This window comes from Nuphar pumila, chromosome 12 (assembly GCF_984573655.1).
Source record: "Nuphar pumila chromosome 12, dmNupPumi1.hap1.1, whole genome shotgun sequence".
NCBI classification, from domain to species: Eukaryota; Viridiplantae; Streptophyta; class Magnoliopsida; order Nymphaeales; family Nymphaeaceae; genus Nuphar; species Nuphar pumila.
The window spans coordinates 89,408,985-89,432,820 of record NC_143260.1 but is presented as its reverse complement, the minus strand read 5'-3'; the positions used below and the strand labels follow the sequence as shown (position 1 = coordinate 89,432,820).

Below are 23,836 nucleotides of genomic sequence, written 5' to 3'. Positions count from 1 at the left end.
CCCTCCCTTTGTAGCTAGAGAAGGGCCATCTTTGGCCCTTTTCCGACCACATTGTCTCCCTCTCTATATTGTGTCTCTAGCACCTGTGACCCTTTTCCGACCTGTCTCCCTCTCCCACTGGATTCAGGCCACCTTCTCCTTTGTCACCCTTTTCCGACCTGTCTCCCTCTCCCACTGGATTCAGGATTCCACAAAATCACATTCACTTGGCCATGAATGCCAATCAGCTTGCAAGTGTATTTCATAAGCATCTTTTCCATTTAAGAAAAAACGGACAACTACCTACGTGTACCCTAGAATCGGTCGTTTCAAAGTGGTAATATATTTACCTATTTGCTCATGTGAATTGGCCTCGAGATGGATGAGGGTGATTATGTTTTAAAGTTACTAAGAAATGGATGCTGGACCCGATACAAAGAAAATAATGAAAAACAGGGTGAGGGTATTTCTGCAGAATGGAAAGCCAAAAAAGGCCAGGAAAATGTCACATTGGGAGGGCTGCACAACTACCTTCAACAATTTTTAAAAGTTATAGGTTTTACACCATCTTAGAATCATATGTTATCACTAGCAACATGCTTTCTAGAGTTAAGAGAAAGTCGGTGACCTAGGCATCAGCATTCCACAATGGAAATCAGCATGATGGCATTACCAAAAGAGTGAGTTTATTCTGCTCTACGGTAAAGAGTAAAGACAAGTGATAGGGCTACATCTTGCCACAAGTAGTTTTCATGTGATCAGAACAGTATATTCCATATAACTTCTCTATTTTAACCATTTTGATAGAAACTTCATCAAATAGCCAGCCATGACTCAACTTTTTACTGAATTATGCAAGAAACAATATAGCCACAAATATTGCTAATATTTTGAAAATATTGCAATATTAATCAAACACCATGGAAAACGACATGGACGGTACCATACCAACCATTTTCTGAAGGCCTTGTGGCTGGAGAATGGCAGGAAATTTCTTTTTTTTAAGAAAATTTTGTTAGATCTGAAAATTTTCTGGTCATTGATCACCAGAAAACAGACAGGAAGGTATCACCTAGCAATGGACATACCATCTGGTTGGCTGATTGTGGCCGGAAGGCAGCCAAAAGGTCATTCCCTTTTTTTTCTAAAAAACCGACTTTCTACCCATTTTCCAGCAATAGTTTCGCCAGACAATGCCCTCTCTCCCTCCCTTTGTAGCTAGAGAAGGGCCATCTTTGGCCCTTTTCCGACCACATTGTCTCCCTCTCTATATTGTGTCTCTAGCACCTGTGACCCTTTTCCGACCTGTCTCCCTCTCCCACTGGATTCAGGCCACCTTCTCCTTTGTCACCCTTTTCCGACCTGTCTCCCTCTCCCACTGGATTCAGGATTCCACAAAATCACATTCACTTGGCCATGAATGCCAATCAGCTTGCAAGTGTATTTCATAAGCATCTTTTCCATTTAAGAAAAAACGGACAACTACCTACGTGTACCCTAGAATCGGTCGTTTCAAAGTGGTAATATATTTACCTATTTGCTCATGTGAATTGGCCTCGAGATGGATGAGGGTGATTATGTTTTAAAGTTACTAAGAAATGGATGCTGGACCCGATACAAAGAAAATAATGAAAAACAGGGTGAGGGTATTTCTGCAGAATGGAAAGCCAAAAAAGGCCAGGAAAATGTCACATTGGGAGGGCTGCACAACTACCTTCAACAATTTTTAAAAGTTATAGGTTTTACACCATCTTAGAATCATATGTTATCACTAGCAACATGCTTTCTAGAGTTAAGAGAAAGTCGGTGACCTAGGCATCAGCATTCCACAATGGAAATCAGCATGATGGCATTACCAAAAGAGTGAGTTTATTCTGCTCTACGGTAAAGAGTAAAGACAAGTGATAGGGCTACATCTTGCCACAAGTAGTTTTCATGTGATCAGAACAGTATATTCCATATAACTTCTCTATTTTAACCATTTTGATAGAAACTTCATCAAATAGCCAGCCATGACTCAACTTTTTACTGAATTATGCAAGAAACAATATAGCCACAAATATTGCTAATATTTTGAAAATATTGCAATATTAATCAAACACCATGGAAAACGACATGGACGGTACCATACCAACCATTTTCTGAAGGCCTTGTGGCTGGAGAATGGCAGGAAATTTCTTTTTTTTAAGAAAATTTTGTTAGATCTGAAAATTTTCTGGTCATTGATCACCAGAAAACAGACAGGAAGGTATCACCTAGCAATGGACATACCATCTGGTTGGCTGATTGTGGCCGGAAGGCAGCCAAAAGGTCATTCCCTTTTTTTTCTAAAAAACCGACTTTCTACCCATTTTCCAGCAATAGTTTCGCCAGACAATGCCCTCTCTCCCTCCCTTTGTAGCTAGAGAAGGGCCATCTTTGGCCCTTTTCCGACCACATTGTCTCCCTCTCTATATTGTGTCTCTAGCACCTGTGACCCTTTTCCGACCTGTCTCCCTCTCCCACTGGATTCAGGCCACCTTCTCCTTTGTCACCCTTGCGCTTGAAAGAGGTCATCAGTGCCACCTCTCTCTCTCTCTCTCTCTCTCTCTCTCTCTCTCTCTCTCTCTCTCTCTCTCTCTCTCTCTCTCTCTCTCTCTCTCTCTCTCTCTCTCTCTCTCTCTGTGTGTATATATATATATATATATGGGAAGGGGGACTGTGCATCCAAAGAAAGGTGCAACATCTATTACCAATGAATGATCGGGTAGCGTTCTTTCTCTAATGATCAAGTTTAGTATCAATTAGGCACTACATATTGCATTTTTATCATTTATTTAATGAGCAACATATTTTAGATTACAAATTTTCGATATTTAGATGTATTTTTTACAACACTAAAAATCAGAGTTATCGGAAGCTTCTTAGATAGGTGGGAAGCCCACTTCCCGGAAAGTTGCTTCGGAAGCACGATCCTCCCCACTTATGAAACTTGATGAGAATCTTGATTCTCCCACGCTTCTCCTATGCTTTCCATACGCTTCATATATTCTTATTATATGTTCTCTCACTCTACTTTTCATGTTTTTTATGTGTTTCCTCTCTCCCTTCTCACTCACTTCCATGTGCTTTCTCTAAATTCAGACATCATTTTTAGATTTTGTTAAAAAAATTAATTCTTACACTAAAAAATCATGAAATTTAAGAATAGTCCCTTTTATTTTAGTTTTTATTTGTGTTCGATTTCGATTATCATTCAATTTTTATATTGCTTTTTTTTATTCCTCGCTTCCCGCTTGTGTGTGTGTGTGCCTTTTCCTCTTGGCTTTAATCAATCTCATGAAGATAACAAAGTGTACAGGTTAGAGAAGGCTATATATGGACTTAAGCAGTCTCCAAGAACATGGTTCGAAAGGTTTAGTGAGGCTATTATTAGGTTTGGGTATAAAGGAGCATGAGTGATTATACTCTTCGTGAAAGAATGTGATAAAAGTTTTATATTAATTGTCTATGTAAATGACCATGTAATTACAAGAGATGATGAAGCTGGAATAAAAGATTTGAAGTTGTACCTACAAAGAGTCTTCAACATCAAAGATCGCAGGCCCTTGCATTATTTTTTCTCGGTATTGAGGCTTTGAGACTAAGGTATTCTTCTCTCGCAAAGAAAGCATGTACTGGACCAGTTAAATAAGGATGGAATGCGTGGATGTAAAGATGTTGACATGCCCATTGAGGTGAACCGCAAATTGGGTCAAGGTAACAAGTGAGAGGATGTTGGAAGATATCAAAGATTGATAGAAAAGCTATTATATCTTACCATTACCAGACTGAATATAGTGTATGCGGTCAGCATGGTGAGTAGGTTTATGTAGGCCTGTCAACAGGTCCGGTTTGTATCGGGCCCTCAACCCAATCCAAACCTGAATTCCCAGGTATGGGCATGAAAAGCACCTACCTGAACAATATTTGGGTCAACTCAAACCTGACCCAAGCAATATGCAGGCCAGTTTTGGGTCATGATTTTTGCTGGCTACTCTGACTCAACCCAGCTGTTTTGCCAGATACCTGACCCAACTCGAGCATTTTATATGTATTTTTTATAAAAATAAATTTCTGAAATTATGTGAGTCTGGGTTTGGGATTCTATTTTTATGACCCAGCGAAACCTGAACCTAGCAATTTGTTATTTGGACGAGTTTGGGTATATCCTGATGGGTTGGGTACCCGTTTATGCATGCTCCCACTCTTACATGAATGGAGTGTATCAGATTTTCAGATATTTAAAGCATAGTCCATGAAAAGGTCTCTTGTTTGCTAATCATGGACATTTTGATATACAAATTGTATGTAGATGCAGATTAGGAAAGCTCAATGGAAGGTAGGTGATCAACTTCAGGGTATTGTGCATTGATAGGATGGAACTTGGTTCAGAAAGCAAAAACAGACGATGGTTGCTAGATCTAGTGTAGAACCAAAGTATAGATCTCCAGCATATGGCACATGTGAGGGGATGTGGATGAGATTGCTTGTCGTTGAGCTAAAGCTTAAAGTCAAGTCTCCTAGCGCACTATTTTGTGACAATAAGGTGCCATTTAGATCGCCTCAGATCCCGTTCATCATGAAAGGGATAAACACATAGAAATGGATTGTGTCACTTCATCAGGCACAAAGTTGAAGCTCAATAATTTGAGATTAATTATATGCGCTCACAGTTCCAACTAGCCCCTCACTAAATCTGTAAATAAAATGAGATTTTGAGATATTGGTGGCAAGTTGGGAAGGATATATATTTTCCCAACTTGAGGTGGAGTGTTAGAGGATAATAAGAATTGTACACATTCTTCTTTTTGTAGCAGCAAGGGCATCTTTGTTATAAGCCTCTTCAAAAGCGCTATAGACTTTTATACATGTTGTAAGGGCATTTCTATCTCAACCCAACTTTTACCTTTTCTTTAAAAATAATATATATAAATAAGAATAGGAGAAAGCAGATATCAAAAAAACACTCTTCTCCCTTCTCCCAATTCTCTGTCTATTCTATCGCGCTTCTTCTTCTGCACTTTTTTTCTTGTTTCTTCTGTTGTGCTGTGAGTAACAGGTAATAAAAGGCATGGTGACTTGATTCAGATCTGATACAATAAAATACACCTGTAGTCGATTGTACACTTGCATTGTCTTAACTGTGTATGTAATTATGATTGCTTGAGATTGTACAGGCAAGTAGCCATACTTTTGCACATGTAATTATAAAAACTTCCAGATTTTATCTGAACAGGCACACAGATGTACTCAAACATTCAGTGCTCTTCCCATAAAAGGGATTCTGACCATAAATGGATAGTATCAAACTTGTACCATTCATGGGTGCAAAAATAATGAATTTTTTAGTTGTTAGGAGAACACAGTATGATTGTCATGGATGGGATGATGTAGTTAGCAAGGAGAAACATGATATCTATCCAGCAGTGAAGCAATACCCCATAAGTATAAGTTTTCCACTACAGTATGCCATGCGTTTTCAAAAAAGAAACCACCCAAACTTCTATCATACATGGGTGCAAAAATAATGAAATTTTTACTTGTTAGGGGAACACAATTATGATTATCATGGGGGTCATGCATTTAGCAGTGTAGAAGCATGATCTCAATTGAGCAGTGCAATACAATTTGAGAACAAGTTTCCACTATACACCATAGTCTTTTGAAAAAGAAACCACCCAGAGTCTCAAGGTAAATCCACTTTCAATCATAAAGTGCAGGTGAAGATGGTAATGAGCACTTGAGATCTTTACATCTAACGCCACACCAATTATCCAAAGAAGAACTAAGTATTGCATAAGCATATAGAAACTATGTACTTAAGTTCCAATGGAAAAGAATTTGGACATTCAGAGCAATACCCTAATCATTGACTCCATTAGAAATGAGTTCCCGCATGGGCAACGAATCTTCATGTCCAAAGGAGTAGGGTCCTCTGCTTCCTCTTTTGGCTTTACAATATTCAAGGTTGAGCTATTATGGCCCTTAGATGCAAGGTCAGTTGCTCCATGGAGTTGCATTTTCCTACCAGAAAGCAAGTAAAACATGAGACAAATCACATATACTGAGGCAACATAGCAAGCTTCAAAGCATACAAGGACATTAATAAACGCCTATATGTTATTATCTAGTATGAGTTATTAATAGAGTGAATTTTCAAATTTCAAAACATGCAACGCAGAGAAACAGCTCTCAAATACCAAATATACCTGTAAGTATTATCAACTATTTTCTGAATTCCCTCTTTCCCAATAGAGTGCTTCTTTCCCCAAGTATTTTTTGAGCCTACTCACAACATAAAATGAAGTTAAAAAATGTGTGCAATTAGATCAATCTAAGAATGATTATCAATCTTATCTTTGTTGCATAAGAAAATGCATCCAACAACAAAGTCACCCAATCTTTTTGAAATAAGCAGCAGTTGAACCCTCTTAACACCTTCGGGTGTGGACAAGGAAAGGACCGCTTTAGTTGTCAATGTTTTATTGCATGTTTTGCAAATGTGATCTCTGGTTTATTTAGTAGAAACCATGTATTAGATTTGAGAACTTTTATGTTTATACATTTTTATAATGGAATCTAAAAACAATGTCTCCTATTGCATTCAAGTTTTACAATAAAAAGATTCAGAATTTCTCATTAGAATAGTTTGATACAAAGCATGTTTTCTAGTAAATAAACAGAGACAAACACAACTATGACTTCATAACTAAGTAGAAACCACCTGTAACTTTCAAAACTAAAATCGTACATTCCTCATCTACGCTGTACGGTGTTAGTAGGGGCCAATTACCCTAAAACATAAAAAGCATAAGCGGTAGGCCAGACCAAAGGATTGGCATCCTAGGCAACTAGGCACAAGTAGGTAATACTTAAGCATAGCCCGGAAACACATAAAAATAAAATCTTAAAACAAGATATATTTTAAAAACAAAAAATTGTAAACACTATTAAATTACATAATAATATTTACAAACATCACAAACAAAAATATCCATTAGTCTTTTAACCACCCAACCCTTCCTCCCCCCCCCCCCCCACACCCCCCAAACACACACACAACCCAGACCCAGAAAAACAAAAAACAAAAACAATCGCCGAGTAACTAGACTCTGGCACCATACACGCCTAAGTTGCCAAAGAGCAACCTTAACTACTAAGATGAACACTCTACAAGGAGCATTTTAAAATATTTCTTTCTTCATAAAGAGTTGCAAATGGAACAAAAGATACAAGAAATGGAGTAATAAATCAACATATACTTCACTACACGTGTGCTTTCACTGACCCAAAAGGACAAAACAATAATCTCTACCAACAGAAAGGATTTGAGGCATGTAATTAAGGGGGGCCATCAGGTCGCCCTTGGGTTAGGCATGTTAAGAAGCCTGGCCCAGCCCAGTTCTTTCCAAGCTGGATATAGGTCAAATTGGCCCGGAAAGAAAGGAGACACCCATAAATCTCTCTCTCTCTCTCTCTCTCTCTCTCTCTCTCTCTCTCTCTCTCTCTCTCTCTCTCTCTCTCTCTCTCTTCAAGCTATGCTATTTCCGAACAGCAATTTGTTATTTTCTTTCTTATGTCCTAAAATACCAAATACTCATCACTTATTGGTAAGATCTACATGCTGGCCCAACCCAGCCCTTGGCTCAAGCCCATGGGCCCAATGGTCAAGTCAAGGCTGTTAATATATATATATATATATAATGTAATTCATTTGTAATACCTGATAGGGGTATTTTTGTCTTTTTACATAGTTGTTTATAGAAACAACTATTTATTAATTAGGTTAGTTTATCCCATGGTTGCCAGTTGGGGAAGCGGGAGCGGAAAGCGAGGTACTTTCAAAATTTTAGGAAGCGGGAAGCGTGGGACCACTTAGGAGCGAGTCGGGAATCGTCTCGGAAGCGACCTAGGAAGCGAGGGGGAAGCGAAAAAAAATAAAAAAATACAAAAAAAATCAAAAAATGGGGGAAGCAAGGGGGAAGCGTGCTTCCCATTAAAAAGAAACGTGCTTCCAGTGTTATTAAAAGTGTGCCTCGCCTCAAGGCGAGGGCCTTTGTGCCTTGAGGCGCAAGCATAAAGCGCAAATGCCCCAAGGCGTGCGCCTCATACTCCTTGAGGCGCGCCTCAAGGTGAGGCGTATACAGATCTCTTTTGCAAAAAAGGTTAGTAAATTATTTGTTTTTCCTCAAAACAACAGTGATAGTAAGAATCATGTTTGTAAGCCAAACATGGTAGTTCCCAAAGGACTTATCCATTTTGAGTTTTTCGGTGATGAAAATTCTGGTACTAGAGTGTCCCCCATAGGAGTGCTCCCAGCAAGATTCATCCACTCACTGCAAAGGACACAGAGAGTGTGATCAGAAAAAAAAAAAACAATTTTTCTAGGAATTGCCGAAACATATAGGTGTTGTCAAAAAATCGGGTGTCACCCAGAGTCATCACCAATTGTCGACAAAAGTAAAGCCTCCAAAGCGGTTTCAGCAATCGTCAAAAACCACCACATGTATTTTGGTGGTCTGTTACTTGGAAAAAGGGAAAACCCTCATTCATAAGGAGAAGAAGAGGAGCAATTGCCCGGAATCGGCATGTCAAGGGTATCAAAATGCTTGACAGAGTTTTTTCTGCTCAGTTCGACCTTCAATTCTTTGAAAAATCTTGGTCTTGCCGAAAAAACAATTTCCCCTCTTCTCAAAACCCTTCAATGGGAACTTGAGGGGGGTCGATCGAGGGCCTCTCTATCAGAGACCGAACCTCACCAAGGTGGTATCCCATGTTGGGGTCCTATGTCAAGCTGAAGACCCAGGATCGAACCCCGATGTCACATGGGGCTACTGTTGCTTTTACACAGGTTGCGGCACGTAAGGTTGGGTGGTCATGTCCCCAACCCAGAGTTTTACCTTGTAGGGAGGCAGGCCCGCTAGTGACTCAGTTCTCGATGAGGGTTTCTCCGTCATAAAAAAATTTGTCCTTTCAATTTTAGTCCTTAATATTATTATTTCCTATGTGACTATGAAAAATTTAGAATAGAGGTCCTGTTTCTGCTATTTTCCAAAACAGATCTGTATACTTAATTTTTACAATAGTTGATTTTCTTCTTGTTGGTTGTTGCTTTATCAATAAAGCAATTTTTATTTATTTATAATTTTAAATATTTTTTATAGTTTTTTTTTTAAATTTAAAAATTGAGGCTTACGCTTTATGCCTCGAGGCTTACGCCTCGCCTCAGATTTTGGTGGAGCGCCTCGCTACGCCTCAACGCTTTTCACAACACTGTGCGCTTCCCATTAAAGGGAAACGCGATTCCCATAAAAGGGAAGTGTGCTTCCCATTTAAAAAGTGTGCTTCCCCGTGCGTTTCGGAAGCGCGATGTTTCGTTCTTTCGAAGTGTGCTTCCCTAGTTACCTAGGTGCTTCCGGTAACTCTGGTTTATCCTTTTATTTTTTTGTAATTTTTCGTTTGTTAATCCCCTTTTTGAACAAGCATTGGGGGTCCCACATAGAGTGGTTGGGACCATGGTTGCCAGTTGAGGAAGCGATACGGGAAGCGGAAGCGGAAAGTGAGGCACTTTCAAAATTTTAGGAAGCGTGGAACAACTTAGGAGTGAATCAGGAATCATCTCGGAACCGACCTAGGAAGCGAGGGGGAAGCGAAAAAGCGAAAAAAAAAATACAAAAAAAATGAAAAAAAAATGGGGGAAGCGTGATGGGAAGTGTGCTTTCCATAAAGGGAAGTGTGCTTTCCATAAAGGGAAGTGTGCTTCCCATAAAAGAGAAGCGCGCTTCCCCACGCATTTCGGAAGCATGACGTTTCGCGCTTCCGAAGTGTGCTTCCCCACTTACGTAGGCACTTTCGATAACTCTGGTTGAGACCCCCAACGGTCACAAATGTGACCGTTGGGGGCTCCCAACATCTCTATGGGGAGCCCCCAATGATTTTCCTCTATTTGTTGTATAAATAGGGGTCATTACCCCCTTATATACGCATGCCTTTCAAGGCTACAACAAACAACAACAACTACGCCTTTATCCCAAAACAATTGGGGTCGGCGATATGAACCAAAAAAGAAAATCATTCTGGGTCTTCCACATGAATCCTTCTCCTCCAATCATTTCTATCCAATGCCATGTCCTCGGTGAGGTTCATATTAGAATATGGATCGGATATGGATCATGTAGAGGATCCATATCACATGTATGTTTATGTAATTTGTATTACTAATGCAGGGCAGTTTTGTCCATACATTAGAAGTTGTAACCCTATTAAACTTAACAATGTTTTAGTGCAGCCAACGAAGATTACAGTGGCTGCCGATTCCCAACAAGCACCCGAGTTCTCCTTCTGCTCTCTTCCTCTCCTCTTTTCTCGATTCTAACAGCAGTTTTACCATGGTATCAGAGCTTCGATCTTTGTGGGCATAAAAGGGGGCCTTCATCAGAACCGGGAATAGTTGTCTTCCTTCTTCTCGTCGTCAGACTTCTTCCTTGCCTCATGCAAAGACTTCACATCGTCAAACTTGCAGTTGTGTCTTCCTTCTTCTCGTCGTCAGACTTCTTCCTTTTTGCCTCACACAAAGACTTCACGTCGTCAGACTTGGTCTTCTTGCCATCAGGTTGTATTCCTCCTGTCTTCAGGTTTATTCCTCTTGTCTCACGTGATTAAAGTTGCATCCTTCACGTTGTTAGACTCATCTGGCCACGAAAAAATTTTGTTTTCACTCCACGCAACCCAGCTCTCGTCACATGAACACCACATGTTCATGTCAACCGTGCTTTTCCTGTTTCACGTTTTCTTCCTTCATTCGAGTCTTTTAAATTTATTTAACGTAATTTGTTCTTGTCAGGTGATCATCATCTGATCACGTCAGCCTTGTGTTCCCTCTGTATCACGTTTTATTTTCTCATACGAGTTCTCTCACCTTCATTCATCTACTCAAGCACACAGAAACTGAGTCCCATCTTTCCTTTTCACCTACTGTTTTTGTCTGAGTTTTTCACCTACTACAGATCTGATTAAATTAAAACAGCGTTCTTTCATTAGTATTTGTCTGTGTTTCTTCATTGACTGAGTCAGATCTGACCCCTACACAGATTTGCTGACGTAAATTTGTTTTCCTCACACTTGATTCTCCATAATCTGTCGTGAGTCGTGACACAATCTTCTTTGTGTATCGTGTCGGGCCCTACCGCAAAGTTGTTCTCTGTCATAAGGTTACAAATGGACAGTTCATTCAACTCGGGGCTTTCTTTCAACTTTCTTGGGCAGCTCGTTTCTGAAAAATTGAATACCAACAATTATTTGACCTGGAAACGTCAGATCACTCCTTTCATCCGAAGCCAAGTCCTTTCAGGCCACTTGGATGGCTCCACTCCAACGCCTCCAAAATTTATCACACAAGAAGCAAAAGAAGATGGCAGCTTACCAAACATTGTTCGTAATCCTACTTTTGTTACTTGGATGAAGCGCGATCAAGCTCTCGTCGCGTACATTACTTCCACATTGACACAAGAAGTCTTAGTTTCTATTCCTGATGATTGTGAAGCTAAAGAATTGTGGGAAACTCTAGCGCAAACTTATGCTCAAATATCAAAGGCTAAGGTGTTATTTCTCAAACGTGAATTTCAGTTTTTGAGAAAATGGACAATAACCATTATTGAATTCTTAAATCAAGTCAAAAGCATCATAGATCAACTAGCCATTGTTGGATATCCAATGTCAGATAAAGAAAAAGTGCAGCAAACACTGAATGCCCTGGGATCAGAGTATCATGTTCTTGTGACTTCCTTATTGTGCTTGCCTATGTTATTTGCGTGCTAAATTGTTCCAGTATGAGATGTCCTTGGAAAGCATTTTTGATGCTTCAACAGGGCAATCATCTATGCGTGATGTTTGTAATGAAAAGGGGGGCTGCGAAAGCACCAATAAAGCAAATCACTCTTTAAGAATGATTCCAAGAGCCAAGAACACAAACACTAAAAGTGTAAAAAAAAAAAAACACTAAAGGGAAAAATGACCAAAAGTCATAAGTTGGATATTATTGGAGATACGATCATTGAGATTTCCTCGCTAGTCAGCATTAGTAAAAGCAGTTAATTCAAGAGATGAGGAAGAGGACAAGAAGAGTCCCTTGGAGATGGTATTTTTGATGTATCGCAAAATTCTCATCACAGCCGCCACATGAACTGTAGTAGGTGCATGCTGAAACTGGCTTGCAGCATGAACTGCATGAGCTATATCTGAACGGGTGATGGATAAATAGGTGAGAGATCAAATTAATTGACGATAGGGGGTTGGATCCTCAAGAAAAACACCATCTTCAAGTCTCAGTTTTGCATTGATAACTTCGGGAGTCTCAACTTTCTTTTCATCAGATATTCCTGATTTGGTACAAATGTCAGCTGCCAATTTCATTTGAGATAAAATGTATCCTCGTGGAGAGTAAGTCACTTCAATTCCTAGAAAATATCTAAAGAATCCAAGGTCAGACATATCAAAAGTTTCTTTTAACATAGACTTCACATCATTTACCCCTTTTTTGTCATTCCCGGTGATGATCATATCATCAACATATAACAAAAGAATAACAATGAAATTACTTGTTTTCTTAACAAAAAAAACAGTGTCAGTATAGCAAGAAGTAAATCCTAAATTGATTAATACATTACTAAACTTATCATACCAAGCTTTACGAGCTTGCTTAAGTCCATATAAGGCCTTTTTTAATTTCAAAATTTTACCATTTAAATTCATACCCGGTGGTGGTTCCATGTAAACTTCTTCGTTTAAATTTCCATTTAAAAAAGGCATTTTTGACATCTAGTTGAAAAATTGGTCATTTTTTAGCAGAGGCTATTGCAATAAGAGCTCGAACACTAGTCATTCGAGCAACAGGGGCAAAGGTTTCATCATAATCTACCCCATACGCTTGGCCATATCCCTTGGCCACTAACCTGGCCTTATATCTTTCTAAAGATCCATCGCTCCTAGTTTTTACTTTAAAAACCCATCGACATCCAATGGGTTTCTTGCCATTGGGTGGATCAACGATTTCCCAAGTTTGAGCCTTGTTAAGTGCATTAAGTTCCAGTTCCATTGCTTCATTACAATGAGCATATTGTCTAGCATCATTATAATGAGTTGGTTCATGAATTGAGTGAAGAGCAAGCAGACATGCCCAAAAATTTGGAGAAAAAGAATCATAAGATACAAATCTATTTGGTATTTTTGAAATACAATTTGATGTTCTATGAGAGGATTCTTCAGTTGACTCATTTTGAGAGAATTTTTCAAGGGCACAAGGAGGATTACTTTCATTTCTTCTAGAGTAGACTTGTATTTACCTTTGTACATTTTCTTCTAAATTTTGGTCATCATTTGGAGATTCAACAAAATCGTCTATGAGTGATTCGCTAGATTCAACATTATCATCGATGACCTTTTCTTGAGGTAACAAGTCAAATAAAAAGGTATAATCAATATCTTCATTTGGTTTATGCGAAAAACCATTTTCTTCTTCCAAGAATGTGACATCTTTTGAGATATAAAGTTTATTATTGAATATGTCAAAGCATCGATAACCTTTTTGTTTTTCGCCATATCCTAAGAAAATGCATTCAATAGCTCTAGAAGAAAGTTTATCATTTTTGTGAGTTAAAACAAAGCATTTACATCCGAAAATTCTTAGTCTTTTATAATCGGGAGACATATTGTAAAGTTTCTCAAATGGAGAAAGATTTTTTAAAGAGGATGAAGGAGTTCTATTGATGAGATATGTTGAGGTTAGAACCGCTTCGGCCCAAAAGGATTTTGGGATATTTTTTGAGATTAACAAGGTTCTTGTGATTTCTATTATGTGCCTATGCTTTCTTTCCGCAAGACCATTTTGTTGCGCAGTGTTTTGGACAAGAACGTTGATGACAAATTCTGTTTTCTTTTAAATAGTTTTGAAATTCATTTGACATGTATTCACCTCCCGAGTCGGACCTAAGAATTGATAGATTTCCCAAAAAATGATTTTTGACGATCGCATGGAATTCTTTAAAGAAGGAAAAAACTTCGGATTTGCGACTTAAGAAGTAAATCCATGTAAATCGAGTGAAGTCATCAATAAAGACAACATAATACGAAAAAACTCCTTTGGACAAAATAGGGGAAGGTCCCCATACATCGGAATGAACAAGTTCAAAAGGCCGAGTGGTGAAGTAATTTCTTTGAGGAAATGGATTAGCTTTAGATTTCCCAAAAATGCAATCTTTACAAGTCATGTGATTGTCTTTACAAGTATTATTCAAAAAAGGAAAAGGAGACATTTTTACAAAATTTGGATGACCAAGTCTCTCATGCCAAATACCAATACTTTTGTCCTTTACAAGATTGCAAGATGACTTAGATGGAAGAGTCAAAAAGTCCATAAAATAGAGATCACCCCTTCTATGGCCTTGCCCAATCAGCTTCCCTGACTGGAGATCTTGCACGGTGCAAGTTTTAGGTGAGAAATAGACTTGGCATCCATGATCGGTGATTTGGGAAACGGAAAAAAGATTTAGATTAATTTTTGAAACGACTCTTACTTTAGGAACAAAGAAGGTTTGAGAAGTTTTAAAATCAAGTGTTCCAATACTCTGAATTTTTAAAGATGTCCCATCGGCCGTTGAAACATAAGAAGATATGGGTTCAGAAAGCACATTAGAAAGCGAGTTTTTATGTGATGTCATGTGAAAAGAAGCACCAGAGTCTAGTATCCACATACCTAGAGGTGATGAAGAGTAGGCGATGGCGGATCCGGATGTTGAAGATGAAGAAGTCTTGAGAAGATGTTGGAGAACTTCGGAGATATGATTAAGAGTTTCTTTGATATCTCCTTCTTTGATATTTTCTTCTTCCTTCTTTGGAGAATTTTCTCCAACCGCGGTCACTTTTCCTTAAAGCTTTGGGCAAACCGGTTTAATGTGACCCGGTTCATTACAATAGTGACAAATCACTCACTTTCTATATCCATTATTTTTGTTAAAGTGGGGAGGTCTATATGCTTTTACATTTGATCCGGGCCTAGTAACGGCCAAAACTTCATCATTATTGATACTTAGGCCAAGACAAGTTTCTTCTTGGCATACTTCGGCAAGGGCGTCTTCAATGGGTAAGGCTTTACTTCTATGGAGAAGGGTGTAATGAAAAGAGGCGAAAGCACCAATAGAGCAAAAGGTCACTCTTTAAGAGTGGCTACTAGAGCCAAGAATACAAACACCAAATGTGCACACACACAACTCACAAATATAGAAAATGACTTAAAGTCATAAGTTGGATTTACTGAAGAAAGGAAGAGAAGGGTGTAAAAACCAATACATTTAAGAGGGGAACACCTCCTCTATTTATAGAGGAGGAGGGCACAAGAAGGGACCACAAGTGGGCTCCCTTGTAGTCGTTGGGAGCCCCCAACGGTCAGAAATCTGACCGTTGGGGCCCCAACGACTACAAGAGTGGGGCTCCTTGTGGTTCAAACAAAAGACAAAAAAGAAAAAGAAAAAAAGGGAAAAAAGGAAAAAGAAAAAGTAAAAAATATAAAAAGTACATTTTGCTGTTTTACAAGAATACCCCTATCGGGTATTTCACTAAAATGAATATGTATATATATACATATATGTATATATATACTTATATATATACGAATGTATATATATATAAGTATATGTATATATATATATATTTTAACACACCCCCTCAAACTTTACGGGGAGAAGACCGAAAGTTTGCTAAGGAGGAACATAAAGCGTGGAGTTGGGAGCGCTTTGGTGAAGAAGTCAGCTAGTTGATACTCTGAAGTAACATATGGTAATCAGATAGTCCCTCTGAGGTATTCGTCTCGAACATAATGGCAATCCATTTCGATATGCTTTGTCCGCTCATGAAAGGTGTGATTGCTGGCAATGTATATCGCACTTTTGTTATCACATCAGAGCTTGGTAGGAGTGGAAATGAGGACGCCCATGTTAGCAAGGAGACTTCTGAGCCATACGATTTCCATAGTTGTCATTGCCATAGCCCGATACTCAGCTTCAGTAGATGATAAGGAGACCTTCTGCTGCTTCTTGCATCTCCACGAGATGAGAGATTCACCTAAAAAAATATAAAGACCCGTAATTGAGATACGATCATTGGGATTTCCTCCCCAATCAGCATCAGTAAAAGCAGTCAATTCAAGAGATGAGGAAGAGGATAAGAAGAGTCCCTTGGAGATGGTATTTTTGATATATCGCACAATTCTCATTACGGCCGCCATATGAACCGTGGTAGGTGCGTGCTGGAACTGGCTCGCTGCATGAACCGCATGAGCTATGTCAGGACGGGTGATGGATAGATAGGTGAGGGATCCAATTAATTGACGGTAGGGAGTTCGATCTTCAAGAAGAACACCATCTTCAAGTCTTAGTTTTGCATTGATAACTTCGGGAGTCTCGACTTTCTTTTCATCAGATATTCCTGATTTGGTACAAATTTCAGCAGCTAACTTCATTTGAGATAAGATGTATCCACGTTCGGAATAAGCCACTTCAATTCCTAAAAAATATCGCAAATAACCAAGGTCAGACATATCAAAGGTATCTTCTAGCATAGAAGTAACATCATTTACTCCCTTTTTGTCATTCCCAGTGATGATCATATCATCAACATACAGCAGAAGCATGATAATGGAGTCACCTGTCCTTTTAACAAAGAGAGCAGTGTCAGTATAGCAAGAAGAAAAACCTAAATTGATTAATACATTACTAAACCTGTCATACCAAGCTTTAGAAGCTTGCTTAAGTCCATATAAAGCCTTTTTTAATTTCAAAATTTTTCCATTTAAATTCATACCTGGAGGTGGTTCCATATAAACTTCTTCATTTAAATTGCCATTCAAGAAGGCATTTTTAACATCAAGTTGAAAGATAGGCCATTTTTTAACAGAAGCTATAGCAATAAGGGCGCGAACACTAGTCATTCGAGCAACAGGGGCAAAAGTTTCATCATAGTCTACCCCATACTCTTGGGCATATCCTTTGGCAACCAACCTAGCCTTATATCTTTTTAATGAACCATCACTCTTAGTTTTTACTTTAAACACCCATCTACATCCAATGGGTTTCTTGCCATTGGGAGGATCAATGATTTCCCAAGTTTGCGCCCTTTTAAGGGCATTAAGTTCAAGTTCCATAGCTTCATTCCAATGAGCATATTGTTTGGCATCATTGTAATGAGATGGTTCGTGAAAGGAGTGAAGAGCAAGAAGACATGCTCAATAATTAGGAGAAAAAGAGTCATAAGAAACAAATCTATTTGGTATCTTGGGAATGCGATTTGATCTTCTTTGAGAGGTTTCTTCTATCGACTCACTTTGAGAAAATCTTTCAAGAGCACACGGAGGATTTCTTTCATTCCTTCTAGAGTAGACTTGTATTTGTCTAGACGCATTTTCTTCTAAGTTTTTATCATTATTTGGATGTTCGACAAGATCTTCATTAAGAGATTCACTAGGATCAACATAATCATCTATGATGTTTTCTTGAGGTAACAAATCAAATAAAAAGGAATAGTCAATATTCTCATTTGGTTGATGCGAAAAACCACTTTCTTCTTCCAAGAATGTGACATCTTTTGAGATATAAAGTTTATTTTTAAGAATGTCAAAACATCAATATCCTTTTTGTTTTTCGCCATATCCTAAGAAAATACATTTAATAGCCCTAGGAGAAAGTTTATCATTTTTGCGAGTTAAAACAAAACATTTACATCCAAAAATTCTTAATCTTTTATAGTCGGGAGACATGTTGTAAAGTTTTTCAAAAGGAGAAAGATTTTTCAAAGAGAATGAAGGGATTCAATTGATGAGATATGTTGAGGTTAGAACCGCTTCGGCCCAAAAGGATTTTGGGATATTTTTTGAAATCAATAATGTTCTTGTAGTTTCTATTATGTGCCTATGCTTTCTTTCCGCAAGACCATTTTGTTGCGGAGTGTTGGGACAAGAACGTTGATGACAAATTCCATTTTCTTTTAAGTAATTTTGAAAATCATTAGACATATATTCACCTCCCGAATCGGACCTAAGAATAGATAGATTTCCCAAAAATTGATTTTTAACCATTGCATGAAATTCTTTAAAGAAGGAGAAGACTTCGGATTTGCGACTTAGGAAGTATATCCATGTAAATCTAGTGAAGTCATCAATAAAGACCACATAGTACGAAAAACCTCCTTTAGACAAAATTGGGGAGGGTCCCCACACATCGGAATGAACAAGTTCAAATGGCCGAGTGGTAAAGTAACTCCTTTGAGGAAACGGAATAGCTTTAGATTTCCCAAAAATGCAATCTTTACAAGTCATGTGATTGTCTTTACAAGTATTGTTCAAAAAAGAGAAAAGAGACATTTTTACAAAATTTGGATGACCAAGTCTCTCATGCCAAATTCCAATACTTTTGTCTTTAACAAGATTGCAAGATGACTTAGATGGAAGCGTCAAAAAATCCATAAAATAGAGATCACCCCTTCTATGGCCTTGCCCAATCAGCTTCCCTGACTGAAGATCCTGCACGGTGCAATCTTTAGGTGAGAAAGAAACTTGGCATCCATGGTCGGCAATTTGAGAAACGGAAAAGAGATTTAAATTAATTTTTGGGACGACTCTTACTTTGGGAACAAAAAAGTTTTGAGATTTTTTGAAGTCAAGAGTTCCAATACTTTCAATTTTTAATGACGTTCCATCGGCCGTTGAAACATAGGAGGACATGGGTTCGGAAAAAACATTTGAAAGAGAGGTTTTATGAGATGTCATATGAAAAGAAGCACCAGAGTCTAGTATCCACATACCTGGAGGTGATGAAGAGTAGGCGATGGCGGCTCCGGATGTTGAAGGAGAAGACTTGAGAAGATGTTGAAGAACTTCGGAGATATAATTGAGAGTTTCTTTGATATCTCCTTCTTTGGTACTTTCTTCCTTCTTTGGAGAGCTTTCTCCAACCGCGGCAACCTTACCTTTAAGCTTAGGACAAACCGGTCAAATGTGCCCCGGTTCATTACAATAGTGGCATATAATTTCCTTTCTAGGCCCATTACTATTTTTGTTAAAGTGGGGAGGTCTATAAGCTTTAACATTCGATCCGAGCCTATTAACGGCCAAAACTTCATCACTCCTAATGCTCAAGCCAAGTCGAGTTTCTTCTTGGCATATCTCGGCAAGGGCATCTTCAATAGGTAAGGCTTTGCTTCTATGGAGAAGAGATGCCCTTACTTGTTCAAATTCCGGGCGAAGTCCATGAAGGAATTGGAAAAAGTGCTCCTTTTCAATTTGTTCCCTTCTAAGTTCAATATCTTGTGGAGCAACCTATTTGGGTTCAAAAAGGGCAAGCTCATCCCAAAGAGGGGTTAGAGAGCTAAAATAGTCCCGAACACTCATATCCATTTGTTTGGTGGAACGAATTTTTTCTTGACAAAAAAATTGTCGAGCAAGATCCTTTTGGGTATACATACCCTTAAGGAAAAACCAAGCCTCATTGGCCCTTCTAAATTTGGCAATATTGGCACAATTTTTAAGGTCTACATTGTTCATAAACCATGCCAAAATTTTGGCATGGTTACTTTCCCAATCCTCAATTTTGGATTGATGTTTATTAATGGCTTTGATGCGCTCATCGCCATCTAAAGCCTTTTCAACTTCATTTTCAATTTTGGTAAGAACAAGAGAGGGTTCGGGACTAGTTCCCATAACAAAGCCCCAAAGTTTCTTACCTCTTAGATGATTTTCCATAGCGGAGGCCCACATGAGATAGTTGGACCCATTTAGCTTGAAAGAAAGCTCCACTTTAGAGTCACGTTCCACCGGCACCAAATATTCTTCCTTTCTTCAAAACTTTGAGAGGCACGCGTTCCAAGATGACAAAGGAAAAGCCCAATCACCAACCGAGCTCTGATACCATGTAATGAAAAGAGGCGGAAGCACCAATAGAGCAAAAGGTCACTCTTTAAGATTGACTGCTAGAGCCAAGAATACAAACACCAAATGTGCACACACACAACTCACAAATATAGAAAATGACTTAAAGTCATAAGTTGGATTTATTGAGGAAAGGAAGAGAAGGGTGTAAAAACCCATACATTTAAGAGGGAAACACCTCCTCTATTTATAGAGGAGGGCACAAGAAGGGACCACAAGGGGGCTCCCTTGTAGTCGTTGGGAGCCCCCAACGGTCAGAAATCTGACTGTTGGGGCCCCAACGACTACAAGAGTGGAGCCCCTTGTGGTTCAAACAAAAGACAAAAAAGAAAAAGAAAAAAGAGAAAAAAGGAAAAAGAAAAAGTAAAAAATATAAAAAGTACATTTTGCTGTTTTACAAGAATACCCCTATCGGGTTTGTCACTAAAATGAATATGTATATATATACATATATGTATATATATACTTATATATATACGAATGTATATATATATATATAAGTATATGTATATATATATATATAGATATATATATATTAACAAAGGGATGCCCTAACTTGTTCATATTCCGGTCGTAGACCATGAAGAAATTGGAAAAAGTGCTCATTTTCAATTTGTTCTCTTCTTAGCTCAATATCTTCCGGAGGCACCCATTTAGGCTCAAGAAGAGCTAGCTCATCCCAAAGAGGGGTTAAAGAGCTAAAGTAGTCACGGACACTCATATCCGCTTGTCTAGTGGAATGAATTTTCTCTTGACAAAAAAATTGTCTAGCAAGATCCTTTTGGTTATACATACCCTTAAGAAAGAACCACGCCTCATTGGTTCTTCTAAATTTTGCAATATTTGCACAATTTTTGAGGTTCACATTGTTTATAAACCATGCCAAAATTTTGGCATGATTACTTTCGCAATCCTCAATTTTGAATTGATGGTCATTGATAGCTTTGATGCGTTCATCGCCATCCAAAGCTTTTTCAACCTCATTTTCAATTTTAGTGAGAACAAGAGAGGGTTCGGGAGTAGTTCCCATAACAAAACCCCAAAGTTTCTTACCTCTTAGATGATTTTTCATGGTGGAGGCCCACATAAGATAATTGGATCCATTGAGCTTGAAAGAAAGCTCTACTTTAGAATCACGTTCCATAGGAGTCGAATGGTCTTCTTTCTTTCTTCAAAAGCTTGAGAGGCACGTGTCCCAAGACAACAACGAAAAAGGTAGAAGCCCGATCACCAACCTTGCTCTGATACCATGTAATGAAAAAGGGGGCTGCGGAAGCACCAATAAAGCAAATCACTCTTTAAGAGTGATTCCAAGAGCCAAGAACACAAACACTAAAAGTGTATACAAAAAACCCACTAAAGGGAAAAATGACCAAAAGTCATAAGTTGGATATTATTGAAGAAAGAAAGAAGAGTGTGAACCAGAGTTACCAGTCGAGGAAGCGGGAGCGGGAAGCGATACGGGAAGCGGGAGCGGGAAGCGAGGCACTTTCAAAAATTTAGGAAGCGGGGAAGCGGGGGACCACTTAGAAGAAAATTCCGAACCGTCTCGGAAACGACCTAGGAAGCGAACTGGAAGCGAGGGGAAGCGAAAAAAAATAAAAAAGCGAGGGGGAAGCGAGGGGGAAGCGTGTTTCCCATTTATGGGAAGCGCGTTTCCCATAAAAGGGGGGCGCGCTTCCCAAAAAAGGGGGACGCTTCCCCTCACGCTTCGGAAGCGCGACGTTTCGCGCTTCCGAAGCGCGCTTCCCCTTTTGCCTAGGCGCTTCCGGTAACTCTGGTGTGAACCACCTTTACTATGCAAGAGGAAACCTCCTCTATTTATAGAGCAAGAAGTCTTGAAGAGTGGACCACAAGGGGCTTCCATGTAGTCGTTGGGAGCCCCAGCAGTCATAAATATGACCATTGGGGCCCCAACGACTACATGAGTGGGGCCCTTGTGGTTTTACAAAAAGGTAAAAAGAAAAAAGAAAAAAAAGAAAAGGGAAAAAAGAAAAAGAGAAGAAAAGAAAAATAAAAAAAGGAAAAAGGGTTTACATGAGGATTTACTAAAATACCCCTATCCGGTATTTTGAGAATAAAAGGAAAAACTGTATATATATACATATATGTATATATATACTTATACATATACATATGTATATACATAAGTATATGTATATATATACATAATTTAACAATGTTCTTGCCACAGGGATAACTATTGATCGTGCACGAGGAGGGTGTGGCAGAGGTAGGTGAGCACAAATTCAGGGTGGACGTGGGTTGCTACCTACTCCCAGCCTATCAAGGAATATTCTCACATGCTACCAGTGCAACAAACGTGGCCACATCAAAGTCAATTGTTGGTTCAATCCTTAGAATCCTCAAAATCGCAATAGAATACAAAACAATAGAAATGTTGCTAGATCAGGATCTGCGGGTACCTTTCGCGTCAGTGATGATGCTAAGGATCTTCTCTTATCTGCTATGGCTAACTTGAACCTGAAGCAGAATGATTATAGAATATGGTATGTCAACTCTGGGGCAGTTGCTCATGTTACTGGCAATGCAGATAAGATCTCTACCTTGATCCATTATTTTGGTAAATCTAATATTGTAACTGGAGATGGGACTCACCACCTTATTTTAAACGTAGGCAATGTCTTCATTCCTTTGTCTGAATCTTTATCCATTCCTTTATCTGATGTTGTGCATGCACCTAGCATAAAGAAAAATATTGTCTATGTTTCTAAGCTTATTGATTCTACCAATTCATCTGTTGAATTCACTCCTACTTCTGTCTTTGTCAAGGATCTTCAAACGAAAAAGACGTTCGCTAAAGGAGAGCGACGTGGAAACATGTATATCTTCAATGAAGATCCAACCTCCAGTGTTCTAAAGCCTTCTAAGTTCGATCACGTCTCTAGAAGTGTTCTAAGTATATCTCAATGTAATAAGCCAGAAATTTGGCATTCTCGTCTTCGTATTATAGTCAAGTCTTTATTGAAAAATTAGTGTCCAATGAATTTCTTTCAGAGTCTATTTCACCTTCGTTGAAGAATAAAATGTGTTACAGTTGTCAGGTTTGCAAAAGTCATGTACTTCCTTTTCATCAAATAAATAAAAGAGCCTCAATGCCTTTTGAGATAATATGTTCTGATGTTTGGGGCCCAGCCCCCAATCCTTCTTCTTCTAGAAGTAAATATTATGTATCTTTTATTGACAATTTTTCTCGCTTTACCTAGATATTCTTTATGAAACACAAATCAGAAGTTTCTCTCATTTTCCGTCGCTTTCATGCCTACGTTAATACCCAATTCTCTCAAAACATTCAAATTCTACAATGTGATGGGGGTGGTGAGTATTTCGCCAAGGAATTTTTAGATTTTCTTCAAGATAATGGGATACATCATAGAGTTTCTTGCCCATACACTCCACAGCAAAATGGAGTTGTTGAACGTAAACATAGACACATTGTGGAAAGTGCAATGAGCATGATGCATGGCTCTAACGTGCACATTAGTCTTTAGACAGAAGCTTTTCACACTGCCACTCATGTGATAAACTGTCTTCCTATGCCTATTCTTGAGAATCAGTCTCCCTATCATGTTCTCTTTGGGGTACATCCCGATTATGATGAGTTACGAGTTTTTGTTTACACATGTTATGTACGTGTTGATAAATCCATGAGAACCAAATCTCAGGACAAAGCTTCTATATGTCAATTTGTAGGTTATGCAGATGAACACAAGGGATACAGGTGCTATGATCCTGTCAACAAGAAGATCAGAATCTCCAAAAATGTTGTTTTTTATTAAAGTAGTTTTCTGAAAAATAATCAATTGGTATGATCCATGGCTCAGTGCTGAACTCATCTCACATGTT

General features: G+C 38.6%; 1 protein-coding gene across 3 annotated transcripts in view; it reads right to left on the bottom strand.

The window, feature by feature from the left end:
* The window catches only part of LOC149821163 (E3 SUMO-protein ligase SIZ1-like), a 201,156-nt gene that overhangs the window by 114,089 nt on the left and 63,231 nt on the right, over positions 1-23,836 (bottom strand). For all 3 annotated transcript variants that reach the window (XM_089982042.1, XM_089982041.1, XM_089982043.1), the window contains exons 4-5: positions 6,210-6,285; positions 5,862-6,024 (exon numbers count right to left, since the gene is read on the bottom strand). In XM_089982042.1, the coding sequence (XP_089838168.1) occupies positions 5,862-6,024; positions 6,210-6,285 (239 nt within the window). The remainder of the gene's footprint in view (positions 1-5,861; positions 6,025-6,209; positions 6,286-23,836) is intronic.